We start from the raw sequence: 16,996 nt of genomic DNA on the forward strand, positions 1-16,996 counted from the left end.
AATTTGTTATTGCGAATATTGTTAGAATTGAATATTTTATTTATTATTCATTTTTTTTACATAACAAAGTCTAACTTTTAATTTAAGTTTTTAATAATATAAATCATTCCTTTACTATATAATATAAAAAAAATTATCTTATTTATTATTTAATTATTTAATTTTAATTTTAATTTTATTTGAAAAATTATTTTTGTTTTACTAAAACAATTTTGATTTCTCAACAGTTTCAATTATTCTTAAATTTTATTAACTTTTTAAATTTAATAAATATTTTAGCCTTACAAGATTTTATTTAATATTTTAGAATAAATATTTAATATCATAAAAACGAAAATATATCATTTTGTTTTAAAATATATAATAACATTATACTTCTTTTATAATTTATTATTATTATTTTTATAAAAAATATTAATTAATATTAAAATAAAATGAAAATAAATATGATTATGAATGTATATATGCTATCCAATAAAAATAAAAATTTGATGAAAGTTTCATACTTTATTAAATTTTTTTTAGTAGAGATTGTTGGGTGTAAAAATGAAAATAATTTTTTCTTTTAAAAATAAATATCGGAGAGGTGTCAATTTTTAGCAAGTGGATTGTTTTCTGGCCCCACAAGACACGTGTATGACTTAATTCTTAAGTTTTCAAAACGCGACAATAAATATAAATTATTACAGCCATTGGTTCAATTAAATAGAAAATAAATAATAACTATTATTATTAATATTACAATAAATAATAATATATTTATGGGAATAACATGCTACTATGAGAAGGCGGTGTTAGCATGAAATCCAAATGGTCTGAGTTTATCTGAAGAGGGAGCGAGTTTTTGAAGTCAAATAGAGTGAGTTGAATTCGGTTGAACTCGGTCAGTGTTGAATTTGATGGCAAAGATTGAAGCGAAGCTAGGGATGATCATGGATTCGGTAGGTCAGTTCTTCTCCGGCAAAGACCATCTTCCCTATTGCGACTCTGACATCGTCGCGGTATTTTATCTTCTTCTCTCTTAGGGTTTTCATTCCCAATCTCAAAGTTGTTCAATTCTATCAATTTGTTACCAATCACACATTATATGTTTCTGTGTGTTAAGTGTTTGAGATTGCACTTGCAGGGGTGTGAAAAGGAGGTACTGGAAGCAGAGAAACTATCTTCTGATGAACATATGCAAGATTGTCTTTTGCGTTTATCGTGGGCTCTTGTGCACTCCAAACATCCCCAAGATGTGCACCGTGGGATAGCCATGCTTGAAGGTCTCTCTCTTTTACTCTTTCATAATGCTATGCAATTATAATTCTATGTATGTATCCGAGTCCCACACCGGGATCCTTAGGATATTTTCCTCTAATATATAAACTGGTAATACTGATTTTAATTTGGATTCACATTATAGTAAACATATGTTTATTATGATTTTTAGAATTTGTGTACAATGTTCAATATATTGTTCAATATGCATAAATATCGTGTTCTATTATTTTAAATAAACATATGGCATATTAGATCACTTATTGTATGTGATGCAGGTATGTATATCTGTGCATTATAGGTATGTATGTTCTGTGTTGATTGATAGTAAAATAACATGTATGTATGTATGCATGTATGTGTTTACATGAAAATGGCAGCATCTTTACCTTCTACAAAGGACCCACTGCAGCAAAGGGAGAAGCTTTATCTTCTGGCTGTTGGATACTTTAGAAATGCTGACTATTCAAGGAGTAGGGATCTTGTCGACAGGTGCCTCACGGTATGTGTCTATCCATCTTATTTATGTTTGTCTGTGTGTTATTTCGGATTTGGCTTCTCTAAAGCAAGTATGGATAAAGTAAGGAATCTCAATCTTGACATTTTATTCTCCTCTGTAATTTCTTATGCATGAGTTTCACATAACGACTGATATTGCTTACTTTATCTTTGCAAATATTGTAGGAGTCAAATCCTAATTTTACAGCATAATGATTTAACCTTTTTTTTTTTGTGTGTGTGAAGAACAAACATCACTGACCTGTGTTTTCTGCTATTGATTTCCCTTAATCAGTGTGTGAGAGAGAGATTGTGTGTTGTTTTACATCCGAAGGAGGTTGTTCTTGGCTTGTGTCCGTAGCATAATATCTAACCACGTTTTGTAATGTTGTTTTACTACTTATATTTTGAGTTTTGGGTGTTTTATGATATCCCTCTCCAAATCCAACAACAAATTCCAAGCAAGGACAAAACGCATCCTCAAATCTTTTTATATATGACTGATGGTGCAGCATTTTTGCATGTATATAGTTTAATATGACATCGTGGTAATGTTTTGTTTTTTTTCTTAGATTGCACCCGACTGGAGGCAGGCAGTGGCACTCAAGAAGGCAATCGAGGATAAGATCACAAAAGGTCATCATCAATTGTTCATGATCTACTTAATAATTTTTGTACTGCATTTTCCTCTCTATGCAAGAGGTAAATTGATCTTGACTCTGATAAAACAATGACACTTTTTTTTTTCATTGCAGATGGTGTAATTGGCTTAGGCATTGCTGCTACTGCTGTAGGACTTATAGCAGGTGGGATTGCAGCAGCTGTGTCTAGAAAAAAGTGACAATACTTTCTCTCAAACACATAATCTGATATGTAAGAAGCAAACATATATCATACTGGGAATTTGCTGCATCTTACTGCTTTTATGAAAAAGAACGTGTGAACAATAATGTGTACAAAGCGGTGGATATGATATTTAAGTGCTAGATGAGATTTTTAGAGATCTAATGCATGTTTTGGCATTGAAAAAATCTTGTCATAGTTATAATTTGCTCCGTTTTTTTTATGTTTTCGTATCTGCCCATACCCTCTCCCTTATAATGCAGTCCTGCAATGTAATTACTTTGAATCACGCTTTAGAAAATGTATCCATAATTTGATGTTCAGTCTAATCATTGTTGAAGGCTTCACTCATTCAACAAGATAAAGAATGTCCAGAATGAAAACAAGTCTTGTGAGGGATTTAGTGTATTTTTTTGGATTACAGCTAAGAGAGAGACTCAAACTATTTTTACTTCTAAAGAACCACAAGATTGTATCAATTTTGGGAGAAATACAGTCCAACAGTTCGATTTAAATTTAGTTATCTAAGTCAACATTAGTGAATACTTTGCAAAAATTGATCATAAATATAGTTATAAGGGCAGACTTCAAATTGCTACTGCAGGATAAATAAGGCGTGTTTGACCATCTTTTCACTCTTTTTTAAGTGTCTTTTGTCTTTTTAAAGTATTGTTGTATTTTATTTGTCTCTGAAAAATTCTGCTTTACTTTTGATATTTTGTAAAATTTATTTTTATGGTTGTGATTTTTTTTTTCAGTCTATAAAATGTTCGATATTTTTATTTTTTAATTTCTGTTTCTGTTTATTTAAATTAGTTCTAAATAAAATTAGAACAAAAACAAAAAAAGGACATTTTATAAGGACTAGAATAAAATAATGGAAATCAATATATGAAAGTGATAAGAACCAAAAAGCGCAGATACTTTAGAGATTAAAAGTAAATATAATTATATTTCAAGGATTAAAAACATTTTAGTTTTCTTAGTTTTCTAAAATAATTCTACAATATTTTCTTAGAATTTTTTTTTAAGAATTAACAATAAATGTATCATGTATCTATATTAAAAGATTCGAATGTTACTTTGAATAGGCAAGTATTTTGAAACGCAAAAGCTAAAATTAGATAGAAAAATTATTTTCATCATTATTAATAATGTTTTAGCTTTCCTTTAATAATATTATTATCTGTTCATTCAGTTCTTATTTAAGAACAACAAAGTAATATACTTTTTTCTTTGGTTTAATAGTCTATCTCAGTCTACTATTTAAGTTATTTTCAACATCATCCGATTATTTTTTAATTAGGATTCATTTTTCAAAAACGAAATAATCTAGTCGATTTCATGGAACATGATTAAAAAGGTAACAAATGTATTATTGACAAATTATTGTATGTTGGTTAAACTATGGGTCGTTCATAGTTTGGAGAAAAACTTTTAACTCAAAAACAAAATAAACTATGGGTCTTTCATAGAAATAGAAACAAAGGAAACAAAGGAAAGAATGGAGGAAACTTATAGGCAACTTCCTACCCCGACAAAGGTAATTAAATGAAGGAAAATTCCTTGCAACTTCCTCCTCACTGAAGAGTACAGACAAACCACAGGAAACAACTATTTCATATTTGGTTGTGTTGAAATATAAAGAGTTTGATTCTTAAGTCAAATAATATTTCTTATTTATTTTTGATAGGCCATGGTATTCTATGCTGTGGATCACTACACTATATGTCACTCTATCGTTATATAATTGGAGATGGTAGAACTAAGAATTGGCTTGGCCCTTGTTTTTTTCTCACTTGTGGAACAAAACTTCTTAAACTGACTTTTCTCCAAGGTTGAGAAGAGAATTCTAAAAAATGAGGTTTAAACAGGGGGGGTTCCATTCCTTCTATTACATGAAGAAATATTAGGTTACATTTTGGCATCGATTTCTTCCTTCAGAACAAATTCAAATGCTTTATTTTGCCACGCAAGGGGAGATGGTGGAGAGTCCCATGGTGATGGAGACGATGGAGGAGAGCTCCACTGCATCGAATAGTCCAACCAATCAGAAAAATCTGACATTGGCAGTTCTACTGGTTCTGGGTAGCATCGAGGGGATTCAGGAACCTAAACAGAGAAGATCACTAATGTGTTAGACAAGGGAAAGATAACAGTAAAGTGTAATAAAAAAAATGCGTAAATTTATATAAACTTTTAGTGATAAATTACTGACTGCTATGTGTCTGTGTGTGACAGTGAAGTAGTTCTCAAAGCATCCTTTCAGCTTATCTCTGTAACCAAAACAAAACATACCTAAAAGTAAAATGGGTGAAAGAAAGATAGCAATAATACCTTTATCTGCTCTAGAATAAATATGGAATCTGCAGACATAAAATTCGGTTAGGAATTTTATCAATATAATCTCTTAATAATAATAACCATCAACATGATAGACAGGGAGTGTCATCCAAATTTAATTCACCAAAAGTTTGAGTAGGAATGTATTCGGGTATATCTTAAGGGAACTCAATTTACAAGAAATATTTTTTGTCAAAAGTTCCTCGTGCCAAACTTATCTTCGTTGTATTCTCCCATAGTGTTATGGATTAAAAGTTGCAGAAAATGGCAAAAAGCCCATAATTTGCTATCATACAGTGGAAATCACATAATGGTTTAAGTATACGTAAAAAAAATTACGTTGTTACGCAAATGAAATACATAAAAATCGGGGCATAATATGAACTTGAAAGTTCAATTGGTGGAGGCTCGTCAGAGATGAGAAGAGGATGCAAAACACATGCTGCAACTTCAATAACGACAGTGGTCCCAATAGCCGAAGGAACGGCAGATCTGAGAAGTTCCACTGTGTAGTGCCAAAGGGCTTCTATGGTGGCCATTCAACTACTCTGGTATTCTCTAAAATACAAGAGAGCTAGAAAATATTTACTTCACTTAAGAACGTATTCATGCCAATATACCGCACATACAATCTCATCCTAAAACTCAAGACAACAGTTTACTTGTTAGTTTAAAGCTAAAACCTAAGACATTGATTTAGTTGATATCAAAATTAGAAGGTAACTGAAAATAAAAAATAATAAATTCTGAATTGCTAAGCACAACATACATTCACCCATTGAATGCTGAAGTAAAATCAAGGTATGAAGGATTACCATCTTTTGGAAGAACTGTCTCCAGATCGAAATTTCTCATTGTAGCTTTTTGGGCCTCAATGCACTTCTTGTGATCATGCAAAAACATTTCCTCCTTTACATTAATATCTTCCTTAGGTAAATTCTTTATCTTAATTGAGGTTTCAGGGTGCAGTGATGCTTTGTTTGTTATATCATTTAAAGCTTTTCGACTTGCAATCCCTGAACCACCTTTCTTTCCACCTGTCTTAGAATTCTTCGACTTGACAATCTCTACCCAAGCAAACAAAGGATAAACAAAACCCATGATGTTACAGAATGCAAAGACAAATCCTAAACTGCTTGATTCGTTGAAAACTTTTTCATCGATAATCAAGTAATAATGACAATCAATAGAATCCACTCTAGTTGCTGGGAATTGTTGTTACTAGCAACATAACATAAAGGGCTTACTTTTGGAATGAATATCCAAGTTTTCATCTTTGATCATCAAGTTTCCAGGAGCAACAAATTTAGCCATTATCCTGATTCACCTCCTTTAGAAAGCAAAGACTTTGTTACTGGACACTGCAACACAAACTTAAAAAATGAAGTTTATGACGTATAACGCATGAGAGTGAACAGTGCAATATCGCACATAAGGAGTAAAGGATGAGCCATAAGAATCTAAAAGGAATGAGTTGTGAAAATCTCTTTTAAGTGAATAGGGTATGAAAGTCTTTTAACTCAAGCAAGCACTGACTGGTTAGATCGATGTCACCAATATCAAATTTGAATAACTTTTTCAAATGAAACCAGGGATAAAATATTAGTAGCAGTAGCAGAGATTTGCATAACTAGGAAGATTTGCCCGATGGCTACAGATTGACCTAGATACAATTTCAAATCCAAATAAGTGCACGGGTTCTTTGGTGAAATGAGAACAAAACAAGCAGTCGAAAAAAGAGCTGTTGAATAAACCATATTCCCCGAAAATGACTTTTACTCAAATTTCCAACAAAAACATTCCAATGGAGGAGGCAGAAATCTGACTTTTCTGAGTTAAAATAAAACAAAATTATTAAAAAATATCATATTACTCTTACTAACTCATTTAATGAGGTGAAAAAAAATAAAGATTTTAGTATAAATAATACATAACTCCCAAGGAACATAATACCTATACCACTGCTAATACTTTCTTTCCCATAGTCAACCCCATGAGGCTTCTAGGTTTACTTGTATGGTTTGAAATTTCATGTATGAATCAAGTACACCAACTCAAGGAACACAAATTCGAATTCAAAATCATTAAAGATATTGAATTCAAAAACATTAAAGAAATTAAATTCAAACTATAGAGAAGGAAAGCGGAAGCGATAGCCCTACCCCAAAATCGCAGGAAGAAAGGTGAATGAGATGCTACGGTATCAATTGCGAATAAATTTGAGAAACCAGTGATCAAAAGCAAAAGCAACAATTTAGTGAGATCAATAGGAAGACCAAAATCCACAAAATAAAAGCAACGAACGCGATGATGCAAACGAAAGTGAAAAACGCAGTAACGAAAAGTGATTAATATTTGCAATTAGGTTTACTAATTATTAAGTTAAATGAAGAAAAATAAATAAAAATATGTAACAGAACAGTACCCAAGAGAATGAGGGGAGGAAGAAGAAGAAAGGCAACGTCACCTATTGGTTTTGATTTCAAAAGTTTTGAAATCCTAGTTAGACCGCGCTACAGTATGTATCCATATCCATATATATATATATATATATATATATATATATATATATATATATATATATATATATATATATGATTTCTTTACTATGAACAATTTTTTGGAATCAAGGTAAAAATGTTGAATTTTTCAATTATTCTAATTATTTTGTAATAAATAATTATGATTAAATAATATAAACAAGGTTTAATCATTTAGGAAATCTCTACTTTCACGGGAAATCTCAATTTCATCTCTTTCTTTTTTGGGTTTCTCGATTGGGTTTCAATTTTATGAAAATTTTAATAATTGGGCCCTTTTCGTTAACACGTGTTAGTGTGTGTTTGACGTGACATGTTAGAGTCAGTTTCCTAATTAACGTAACTGACTGATGTAGGGGCACCTAAATTAACGTGGATAATAAGTTAGAGTGTTTGTGTGAGGACACCGTTGCCATGCCTATGGTTAATTTAGCTAGGATGAATGGTGAGGTGCATGTGTTTGTGATACACCCTGTTTCTGAACCCAAAGTCATACATATGCTGGAATATGTTGGTAATGATGAAGGACAAGTTGAAGAGAGGGGTGATGTTGATTGTGAACAGCAAGAGATAGGTGATGTTGATGGTGAACAACAAGAGATGAGTGATGTTGATGGTAAACAACAAGAGATGGGTGATTTTGATGGTGAACAACAAGAGATGGGTGAACAACTGGAAGTTGAGGCTGTTATGGAGGAAGAGGTCCATGGAGTTGAACAAGTTGGTGGTGTGTTGGAAGAGATGGGTGATGTTGATGGACAAGTGCAAGTTGAGGAAGTTGGTGGTGATGGTGAAGATGAAGGTGAAGAAGAGAATGAAGTTGAACCAGATGTGGAAATCTGAAGTTGGAAATCCTCTTTTGACAGTGGTAGTGGTGATGGAAATACTGAGTGGTTGGAGGGGCTTGTTGATGTCAATGTTGGTTGTGATATAGATTATGATATACATGCAGATTTGGAGGGAAATGTGGAAGTTGAAGTCCAAAGTATGTCAAATGACTGTAGTGGACCATGTTCCAGTGTGAGTTTTGACACATGTTTGATGTTAATGTAGAGGGTGGGAATGATAGAGGTTTGTCAGATGATGAATGAGAATCTGAACAATTAATTAATGGAGTAGAAAGTGATGAAGACAATGCCGATGTAGAGGCTTATGGGACTTTTGCAACATTTGTTTTGCCAAAAAGTATGGTTGACTTTAAGTGGGAAGTTGGGACATATTTTGTTGAAAAGCAAGACATTTTGGATGCTATAAAAAGTTATGCGTTAGGTAATAGAAGGAATATTAAGTTTGTTAAGAATGATAAACAAAGAATGAGGTTCAAGTGTGTGGGTGCAAAGAGTAAATGCCCGTGGAGGTTATATTGTGGTTATATGAAGACAGTTAAAACATGGCAATTGAGAACTATGCTGAATAATCATACCTACAGCAAGGAGTTCAACCTTAAATTAATCAACGTCAAGTAGTTGAGATGGAAACGAGTAGATGTTACTAATTGCATACTGTGTTGTTGAAGTTGAGAATAAGGATTCATAGAAGTGGTTCCTGAAACTATTGGTAGATGAATAACCTTGAAGGGGCTGAAATTTGTTAAACCAAAAGGTAATAGTATCATTAATTTGTATTTGTACATTTTAACTTTAGGTTTTAATAATTGATTGGCTTTATTGATTACTTGTATATTTTATTGGAGGGTTTACTTCATGCTTGCTTCTTAAAGTTGAGCAAAAATTTTGTATGAAACATTTGTATACTAACTTCAAAAAAAAAAAAAATCCTGACAAAAAACTCTTTTAGGGTGTGTTTACTTGAGGGTAATTGGGGGAGAGTGATTGAGTGGATTTGAGGAGATTTGAGGGTGATATTTTTTGTGTTTATTTGAGTGGATTTGAAGGTAATTGAGAGTGAATTTGGGGGTGAAGTTTGTGAGAATTAGTGTAGGATTTGATTGATGTGAAAATTTTAAAAAATTTATTTAATTGGTAGAAATTGAAGATTATCAAAATGCCCTTAGGTATTAAAGTAATATAAAATGATATTTGTTAATGTTATATTTAATTGTAAAAATATTTATTAAGAGTTAAAAATTTGGAATAATTATTAAAAAGAAGGTTTAAATACGTTTTTAGTCCCAAGTTGGAAGTTGAATTTTTGTTTTGTACCCGCTTTTAAAAATGAAGTTATTTAGTTTCCATGTTACGAATTTTGTAAAAATTCGGTTTTTTCCGTTAAATAGGTAAGAACGACGTTAACCGAGTGCACTTTTCTTTTCTGACATTTTTTTTGTCTCTCCACTGTACTTTTTCTGACACTTTTTCTCTATCTTTTCTATTCTCTCAGCATTAATTACTTCTTACTTTTTTCTCTCTCTCATGATTGACTTTTTGTTCCCTTTTCATTTAATTGATTTTTCCATGTAGGTTCATAAAAAGGGTGATTCAAGAAATACAACAATTCTTTCAAAAAAACAAATTCACAAATAAAAAGAAAACTTATATGTAATTCTAAATTCCGTACTCAAGCTTACCGGATTAAGCCTCTGACAGTGCCAAATCCATTCACAATCAAGAGGCACAACCAAAGGGATTTCTGTCACAGGTGACTCAGTATGTTTGGCCAGTAAAGGAAGCCAACAATATTTATATCTAAAGACACGCACAAACACTAACGATTAAAACACAATCTATTTAAATAAAAGGTGAATGAATATATAACACAGGAAACATACACATACATCATAGGATTTTAATTACACGCCCGTGAAACACTTGGTAAGAGCACAAGTAATACATCAAATAGTTCCTTAAATTACCGAGAGCTAATTAACTTTGATATAAAGTTACAAAAATATTAAACCATTAAAATGATAAAACATCAATTATTTAAATCTATCAGTTTCATAATTTTATAATTAAAACAAGAGTGTAATCTATAGCATAATAGCTATAAATATTTTATTCTGTCAATTAATTAAAAACATAATCACAAATTTTAAAATGATTATACAAAAGTCAAAAGGTTTACAGACAATAGAATTTTTAATTAACATTTTCTTTTCATATATATATATAGAGAGAGGGAGAGAAGGAGAGAATCTCAAAACCGATGACCAAGATTAATAATATATGCTTATCAGATGTTCCCATGGACCGTGTCAATTAACAGTAAAAACGCTAAGATCATTGTAGTGTAGTAGTTTTAAGAGTTAATTAAACGAAAATTTTAGATACTAAATTTATGGATTCTTAAAATTTCAGGAAGTAAAAGATACCTGTAAATAGCAATGCGCAAAAGTGAGCCATCATCGTAAAGGTCATGATTTCTATCAACCTCTGCAAGAAACAGAAGCTGTTGTTTAGCCGTAGCAACGAGGTTTTCGCTTAACACGATTTTCTGTGCTTCAGCCCACTCCAACTCTTGTTGTGTCTCCATGGCATTTGCCCAATTTCACCTTTAAAACGCAGAACAAAATGATCAAATACTGGTGGGTGGAACCGAAACCCAGGTGGGACACATGACTCCATCGACTCCATGATAGCAAATACTGGTACTGCATCAAATTACCACCACTATTAATACCTACCACACTTGACTTTCTTCATCATGTTTGAATTATAACCAACCAACATTTGATCTGAGTGTTAATCTGCTTAATGTGTATGTGAGAAGTGAAACACTATATTTTAAAAATAAGTTTTATAAATGACTGAAAGACTAGCTTACGAAGAGATTAATGTTTTGCTTTTAAATGTATAAAATTAATAAATGAGAAGTATAGGTACCTTCATGGAAATATCAATTAAATGAAAAGAAGAGAAAAAGTCAATGATGAAAGAGAGAAAAAAAAGTGGCAAAGTAATTAATGTTGAGAGAATAGAAAAGAGGTAAAAAAAAGTGTAAGAAAAATAGCAGAGGAGAGAGAAGAAAAGGGGCAGAAAAGTGCAGCCACTTAACGCCGTTATTAAATTTTTACAAGTAACATGGGAACCAAATAATTTCATTTTTAAAAATAGGTACAAAACAAAAATTCAACTTCCAACTTGGGGACTAAAAAAGTATTTAAACCTAAAAAGAATTATAAAAATTTAATTAAATTAGAATGTATTCTTTCATTTATGTGGTAGGTTTTATAAAAAAAAATTATTAAAACCTACTACATAATAATTAAATTATCGTTTTTAATTGTAAGAAATTAAAATGTAAATAAACATGGTAAAAATGTAACTGTTATAAGATATTAATAATCAATCAAAAATTAAAAAAAATACTGTAACTAAATACCACGAACTGTAACCGAATACACAAGCTATCTTTCCAATAACGTTGTAGCGTATCCGAGTAAAATCAAGTATAACCGGATACACCATCATTCCTCTCACGTTGCAGCTGGCATGCTTCCACATTGAAGCTGAAGTTCCCCATGATCAACGCATCTTCATTATCCACGATCAGCACACAGACCATTCTCCATTCCTCTTCATCATCAAATGGGTACCTCTCCAAGCTCCAACCTGCAAAAATTTAACAACCATGGCAAGGCACCATGCAATCGACAACAGTGTTTATTAAGCACGCTGAATACCCAAGCTAGACTCGAATACCCTATATGATTTTAACTTTTTCTCGGCTTTGCAGTAAGGACAACAAAGGAAATTCGCGTTAATTAACTGCTAATCTTCGCAGAAGTGCGGGTGATAGAAAAAGGTGCTATCACGCAATTCCCTTCAATCACTCGCTCGCTAATAAGCTGAAATGAACACGATTCTATCTTGTATTCATCGCTCGCAATAACACGTGAACAGTGTATCACTCTCAAGTGAACACAGTCTTAACGTGGATGGCAGCTACAACCACACACACCCACAAATTAAAAAATCAAGTTTTATATATGCAATAAAATAAAAAACGTATTAGTGAATATAATTTGTCACTTATTTATTCTAGTGTAAAAAAACTCTCTTATAGTTAAATATGAATTCTGAATTTAATAAAATAAAAAAACGAGCAAAATATTTCATAATTTAATTTTAGATAAAGGGAATTAAGGTAGTTTGACATACCAAGAACCCTATTGGGTTAAGCGAACGTTGAAGAACAAGTTCAGACGGAGAAACAGAAATGTTGAGAAGCTTCTCTTCTGCACTGCGGGGATGTTCTAGAAAGTTCCAAACCCCAATCTCTTGCAAGAAGCTGTACACGAGCGAAGGCGAGGGTGCACGTGAGAGGCCTCCGAAGCTTCTAGTGGTTCAGCCACGCTTGCGGCCGGAGAAGCTGTTGCAGGCGAAGCTGAACGAAGCTCTGTGCCTGGCAAACTCCCTCGAGGACCAGCGCGATGGCTATTTCCACACCGATTTCTTCGACAAGCCGTTGCCACCTCACGTGCTCGTTCAGAACCGCGTCCCACGCGTCGACTCCTATTTCGGCCACGGAACGGTGGATAACATCAAATGTCACGTGAATGCTGCTGCGGAGTCTAAGGTTGTCTTGTCTATTTCGTGTGACTGTTATTCGATCTCAAAATACTGTGAAGTGTGTAACTCGTGTGTTACAGGATGAGGTGGATGCAGTTTTTGTAAATGCGATACTGTCTGGGATTCAGCAGCGCAATCTTGAGGTAAGTGTGTGTTGCTTGGTTTGACGTGATTTTTGAGGCATTTTGTTGCATTAAAATGGTGATTGAGGTTTGCGTACATGGCAGAGGGCTTGGGGGAAACCGGTCTTGGACCGTGTTGGACTTATCATTGAGATTTTCAATGCCCATGCGTTTACCAAGGAAGCGAAACTTCAGGTAGGTGATCTTTGATGTGCCCTTCTTCTCGAGTTGAAATGGATTGAATGTTGTGTTGCATTGTTACTGTGTGTTGTTTGGCATCTGTGAGTACAGGCTGAACTCGCTGCTCTGTCCTACAAGAAGACCAGACTTGTTCGTGTTCGTGGCCCTGATGGTCGCTACACGTTTGGTGCTTCTGGAGACGCTGAAGTTGTTAGCGCCCGAGGGTGAGTTTATTTCTTAATTTTCTGTTGTAAGGAGTGCTGCCAATTCTCTCTAACACACTCAATTGTTGCTTAACATTTATTAAGAACTACAAAAAGATGATAGATGCTTATCAAATAAGAGACCAGACCTACACAATCTTGTTATTTTCAACGAATTCCAACCAATTTTAGAGAGTTTCTTCAAAGAACCTGTTACGGATATGCTGCTAGGATTTATCGCTATGCTCTTTGATAACGATGATATACTTTGAATTGGACCGTTTTTATCTTTATGCATAATTGATTATAAAAATTTGGGGCCTGGCAGAATGTTGTCGTATTTCATAAGTGTGATGTTGGCTATGGGCAACACTTCCTCTCAAATTTGGTGAATTTGTTTGTGGTCCCTTCGGAGGATTATCTCACAACAATAATTAGGCACAGGCACAGGCACATAGTACATCAGTTAAACATGCCTCATTCTTGCATATTATTATATAATGACTTGAATTTTTGAAACTTAAATTGTTCACAGGAATCCATCTTTTTCTATTTTACATGTTGTTTTAGATATCCAATTTTTTATTTTCCTTGATTTTACGAATTATGAACATGGTTGAAACTGAATTTAGTTTTTCTTTCCACTAATTTATGAACATATACCTGTATGCAGTTGTTGTTCTCTGAATTTGTGTATCCTTTGGCCTAGTCTATTGTATTGTAGTAGTAAACTGATAGTTAGAGTAACATTTTCTAAATTCAATACTTGTCAAATTCAGGAGAGGCAGTGGGGGACAAGGTTTCATGAGTGGTGCCGGAGAAACTGAGCTTCAGCTTCAGCGACGAAGGTATGACTGTCATATTAATTTTTTTGCATATTATATTCTTAAGGATGTATTTCTTGTTTTCCCAGTAAATCTCATGGTTTCCTGGTGTTATTTGCATAATTATTTTTCAATTTCTCATTGAATCACGCCATTGCAAATTGTCGCTGTAATTTTCTTGATCCAAATAACATTTCAAAGGGGTGAATTATGAGACTTTAATCTTCATTGAATTAAAGTTCAATTCTGCTGAGCACAGTTCGCACTGAGTGTCATTATATATATAAATCACAAGTATGGAATATGATCTCTTTGTTTATGTGAAATCTAACAGTTTTTATGATGATTTTATGTTGTGCATAATTGAATCACTAAAGTGTAAAATACCTTCAGAATCCTAGAGAGGAGAAATTATTTATTATCTCAAATTGAAGAGGTTCGCCGCACCCGGGCTTTGCAGCGTGCTGGTCGTAGGAGGCGTGGAGGTTCATCTGGACAAGGCTTAGCCACTGTTGCTGTTGTTGGGTATACAAATGCTGTAAGTGGTCTCAATATTATGTATTTGATACTTATTTTAACCAGAAGGTTAACTGCTATACCTTTCTACATGTTTTTATCAGGGAAAATCTACATTAGTAAGTAGGTTATCAGACAGTGATCTGTATAGTGACAGTAGGTAAAATCACCTTCACCCTCAACCTTTGTGCACTTACATCGTCTAATTCTAATATAATTTTTAGTGCTGTTATTTTCACATTAAATACTTAATGGCATTACATGAATTGCAGATTGTTTGCCACAGTTGATCCTAGAGTAAGAAGTGCAGTTCTTCCGTCGGGGTAGTTTTACCATTTTTTTTCTAATCTCAGCTGCAGTACCCTCCATTTTGTACATTGACTGGTAGTGTTGAATACATATGCTTCACTATCCTAAATTCTTAATTTTTTCTTTCAGAAAGAAAGTGCTTTTCAGTGACACAGTAGGATTCATATCTGACTTGCCTGTGCAGGTAATGTCGAAACATGAGCAAATTGTCGTATCAGAGAAACTGTTCCCTGATTATTTTTATTAATAATATTCTTCGATATTCTTCTGTGACAATATTCTAATTTAACCTTTTTTCTCTTTTAATTTTTGTAGTTGGTGGAAGCATTTCATGCAACTCTAGAAGAAGTGGTGGAAGCAGACCTGCTTGTGGTATGATTTTCAATTCCTTTTAGTTTCTTGAGAACAGAACTGCTATTTAGCGTGTTTTGCATCTCGTCTGATTTTATTTCCGGTACCAGTCTCTAAATTTCACAAATCTCTTATTTTATCCCTTAACTAAAAAAATAGGAGAAAAAGAAAAGGCAAACATTAAAAATGAACGGTAATAAAAAGATGGTGATTGCATTGAAGATTTTCATATTGAGTTCTTTTTCTACAAGTATAGCTGATATTCGTATTCATGGACTGTTACTTTCTGTCCAGTATGAATGAATGTGCATTTATGACTCTTTTTGTCTTTATAGTAACTATTGCTCTGAAAATTACAAAAGTCAACTATTTAGAATTAGTCTTATATTTAGTAATTGACAAGTCAACTGTTAAATTTATTGTTCCTTGAAGCATGTTGTAGATTCAAGTGCTCCCAATCTTGATGAGCATCGCACAACAGTGTTACAAGTTCTACGACAAATAGGAGTGTCAGAAGAGAAGCTTCAGAATATGATTGAAGTTTGGAACAAGGTGATACAAGTATATAATTCGTCTACTCATTTACCAAATTGCAAGAAACAACTGTTGACTTTATATCTCTTTTCACTCAATCTCTGAAAATGTTCAGATTGATATGGAAGAAGAATGCATGGACGTTGATGAATATCTTGATGATGAAGATGAAGATGAAGACGGCATCGAGGTAGAAGATGATGTGAAATCTGAATTATTAGCAGAAAATGAAGGCATGAAGGAGGTTGGTTTTGAGGCCATGGAAGAAAAAGAATATTCTGATGGTTGGTTATATGATAATGATTTGGGCGATGAATGGGACCGAGAAAATGAGTCCGTTGAAAAACACAGTAATCTTGACAAACAATCTGGGCCACATGTGAAAACATCTGCTATCACAGGAGTTGGGTTGCAAGAATTGCTCGAATTAATAGATCAGAAACTTTGTATTCAGAACAATAAGGGTGCACAGGTGGTTGGAAGAAGCATCTATGAACGAAAATGGAGGCCTTCCCAAAATCAGGAGTCTGGCATAGCAGTGGAACAGTAGATAGGATACTGTACTGTCTTTCCTTGCTTCCTTGCCATGTCCAAGTTTGATCATCAAAAACTATTGAATTGTGATCAAGGTGCACGATATTGCCTCTACAATCCAGATGCTGCTCATGCCGCAATCTTCCATTAATCTAGCACTTCAAATTTTAATAAAGTTGATGTAATGAGTAATAATAGGTCCATCGGTGTATAATTGGAAGTAATAATAGCAGAATAGTGGTACACGAATAACTATAGTTTCATTCATTTGTTTTCAAAATAGATTTTGTTTGAAAGGATTATTACACTACGATTTTGTATACACAACAGAGTCACGGATGTAAACTTCATTGCTTATCACCGTTCGATTAGCTCGATGTCATTATCTCTGCTTAAAATTCAATTCTACTATATTTGATGAAGCAATAATAGCAGAGCATGATGGAACAAAAAAAACTGCCATATCAG

General features: G+C 33.2%; 3 protein-coding genes across 7 annotated transcripts; 2 read left to right on the forward strand and 1 right to left on the reverse strand.

Annotated features, from left to right (window-relative positions):
- The first annotated feature begins 770 nt into the window (after positions 1-770).
- Positions 771-2,924, forward strand: LOC106763080 (mitochondrial fission 1 protein A). The gene is made up of 5 exons (XM_014647253.2): positions 771-1,001; positions 1,127-1,265; positions 1,641-1,762; positions 2,331-2,394; positions 2,514-2,924. The coding sequence occupies exons 1-5, from the start codon at positions 900-902 to the stop codon at positions 2,597-2,599; spliced, it is 513 nt and encodes a 170-aa protein (XP_014502739.1). The 5' UTR covers positions 771-899; the 3' UTR covers positions 2,600-2,924.
- A 1,341-nt stretch (positions 2,925-4,265) lies between these two features.
- LOC106764251 (protein PATRONUS 2) lies at positions 4,266-11,009 on the reverse strand. 5 transcript variants are annotated; one of them, XM_014648511.2, is made up of 5 exons: positions 7,370-7,464; positions 6,192-6,305; positions 5,760-6,011; positions 4,939-4,967; positions 4,266-4,713 (listed from the first exon to the last, which is right to left on the reverse strand). In XM_014648511.2, exons 2-5 carry the CDS (start codon positions 6,256-6,258, stop codon positions 4,516-4,518), a joined length of 546 nt encoding a protein of 181 aa, XP_014503997.1. In that variant the 5' UTR covers positions 6,259-6,305; positions 7,370-7,464; the 3' UTR covers positions 4,266-4,515. The 5 variants fall into 5 exon arrangements, with proteins under 5 accessions (XP_014503997.1, XP_022637627.1, XP_022637628.1 ...); XM_022781906.1 differs by lacking the exon at positions 7,370-7,464 and adding an exon at positions 10,756-11,009 and having other exon boundaries at positions 4,516-4,713; XM_022781907.1 differs by lacking the exon at positions 7,370-7,464 and adding an exon at positions 10,012-10,033 and having other exon boundaries at positions 4,516-4,713.
- A 1,536-nt stretch (positions 11,010-12,545) lies between these two features.
- On the forward strand, positions 12,546-16,926 carry LOC106763142 (GTP-binding protein At3g49725, chloroplastic). The gene is made up of 12 exons (XM_014647341.2): positions 12,546-12,962; positions 13,036-13,098; positions 13,183-13,272; positions 13,369-13,481; positions 14,240-14,308; positions 14,678-14,822; positions 14,905-14,960; positions 15,073-15,123; positions 15,239-15,293; positions 15,425-15,481; positions 15,893-16,012; positions 16,110-16,926. Exons 1-12 carry the CDS (start codon positions 12,603-12,605, stop codon positions 16,542-16,544), a joined length of 1,614 nt encoding a protein of 537 aa, XP_014502827.1. The 5' UTR covers positions 12,546-12,602; the 3' UTR covers positions 16,545-16,926.
- Positions 16,927-16,996: the final 70 nt, after the last annotated feature.

Source organism: Vigna radiata, chromosome 6, assembly GCF_000741045.1.
Source record: "Vigna radiata var. radiata cultivar VC1973A chromosome 6, Vradiata_ver6, whole genome shotgun sequence".
Classification (NCBI taxonomy): Eukaryota; Viridiplantae; Streptophyta; class Magnoliopsida; order Fabales; family Fabaceae; genus Vigna; species Vigna radiata.

Bases quoted from the DNA above. Each gene is read 5' to 3' on its own strand.
- LOC106763080 (XM_014647253.2), top strand. From the start codon at position 900: ATGGCAAAGATTGAAGCGAAGCTAGGGATGATCATGGATTCGGTAGGT. The intron at 1,002-1,126 runs GTATTTTATCTT...TTGCACTTGCAG, and splicing joins GCGACTCTGACATCGTCGCG to GGGTGTGAAAAGGAGGTACT. The intron at 2,395-2,513 runs GTCATCATCAAT...TTTTCATTGCAG, and splicing joins CGAGGATAAGATCACAAAAG to ATGGTGTAATTGGCTTAGGC.
- LOC106763142 (XM_014647341.2), top strand. From the start codon at position 12,603: ATGTTGAGAAGCTTCTCTTCTGCACTGCGGGGATGTTCTAGAAAGTTC. The intron at 13,273-13,368 runs GTAGGTGATCTT...CTGTGAGTACAG, and splicing joins CCAAGGAAGCGAAACTTCAG to GCTGAACTCGCTGCTCTGTC. The intron at 14,961-15,072 runs GTAAAATCACCT...CATGAATTGCAG, and splicing joins GATCTGTATAGTGACAGTAG to ATTGTTTGCCACAGTTGATC.
- LOC106764251 (XM_014648511.2), bottom strand. From the start codon at position 6,258: ATGGCTAAATTTGTTGCTCCTGGAAACTTGATGATCAAAGATGAAAAC. The intron at 6,012-6,191 runs GTAAGCCCTTTA...TTGCTTGGGTAG, and splicing joins CTTGGATATTCATTCCAAAA to AGATTGTCAAGTCGAAGAAT. The intron at 4,714-4,938 runs GTATTATTGCTA...TTCTCTGTTTAG, and splicing joins TTATTCTAGAGCAGATAAAG to GTTCCTGAATCCCCTCGATG.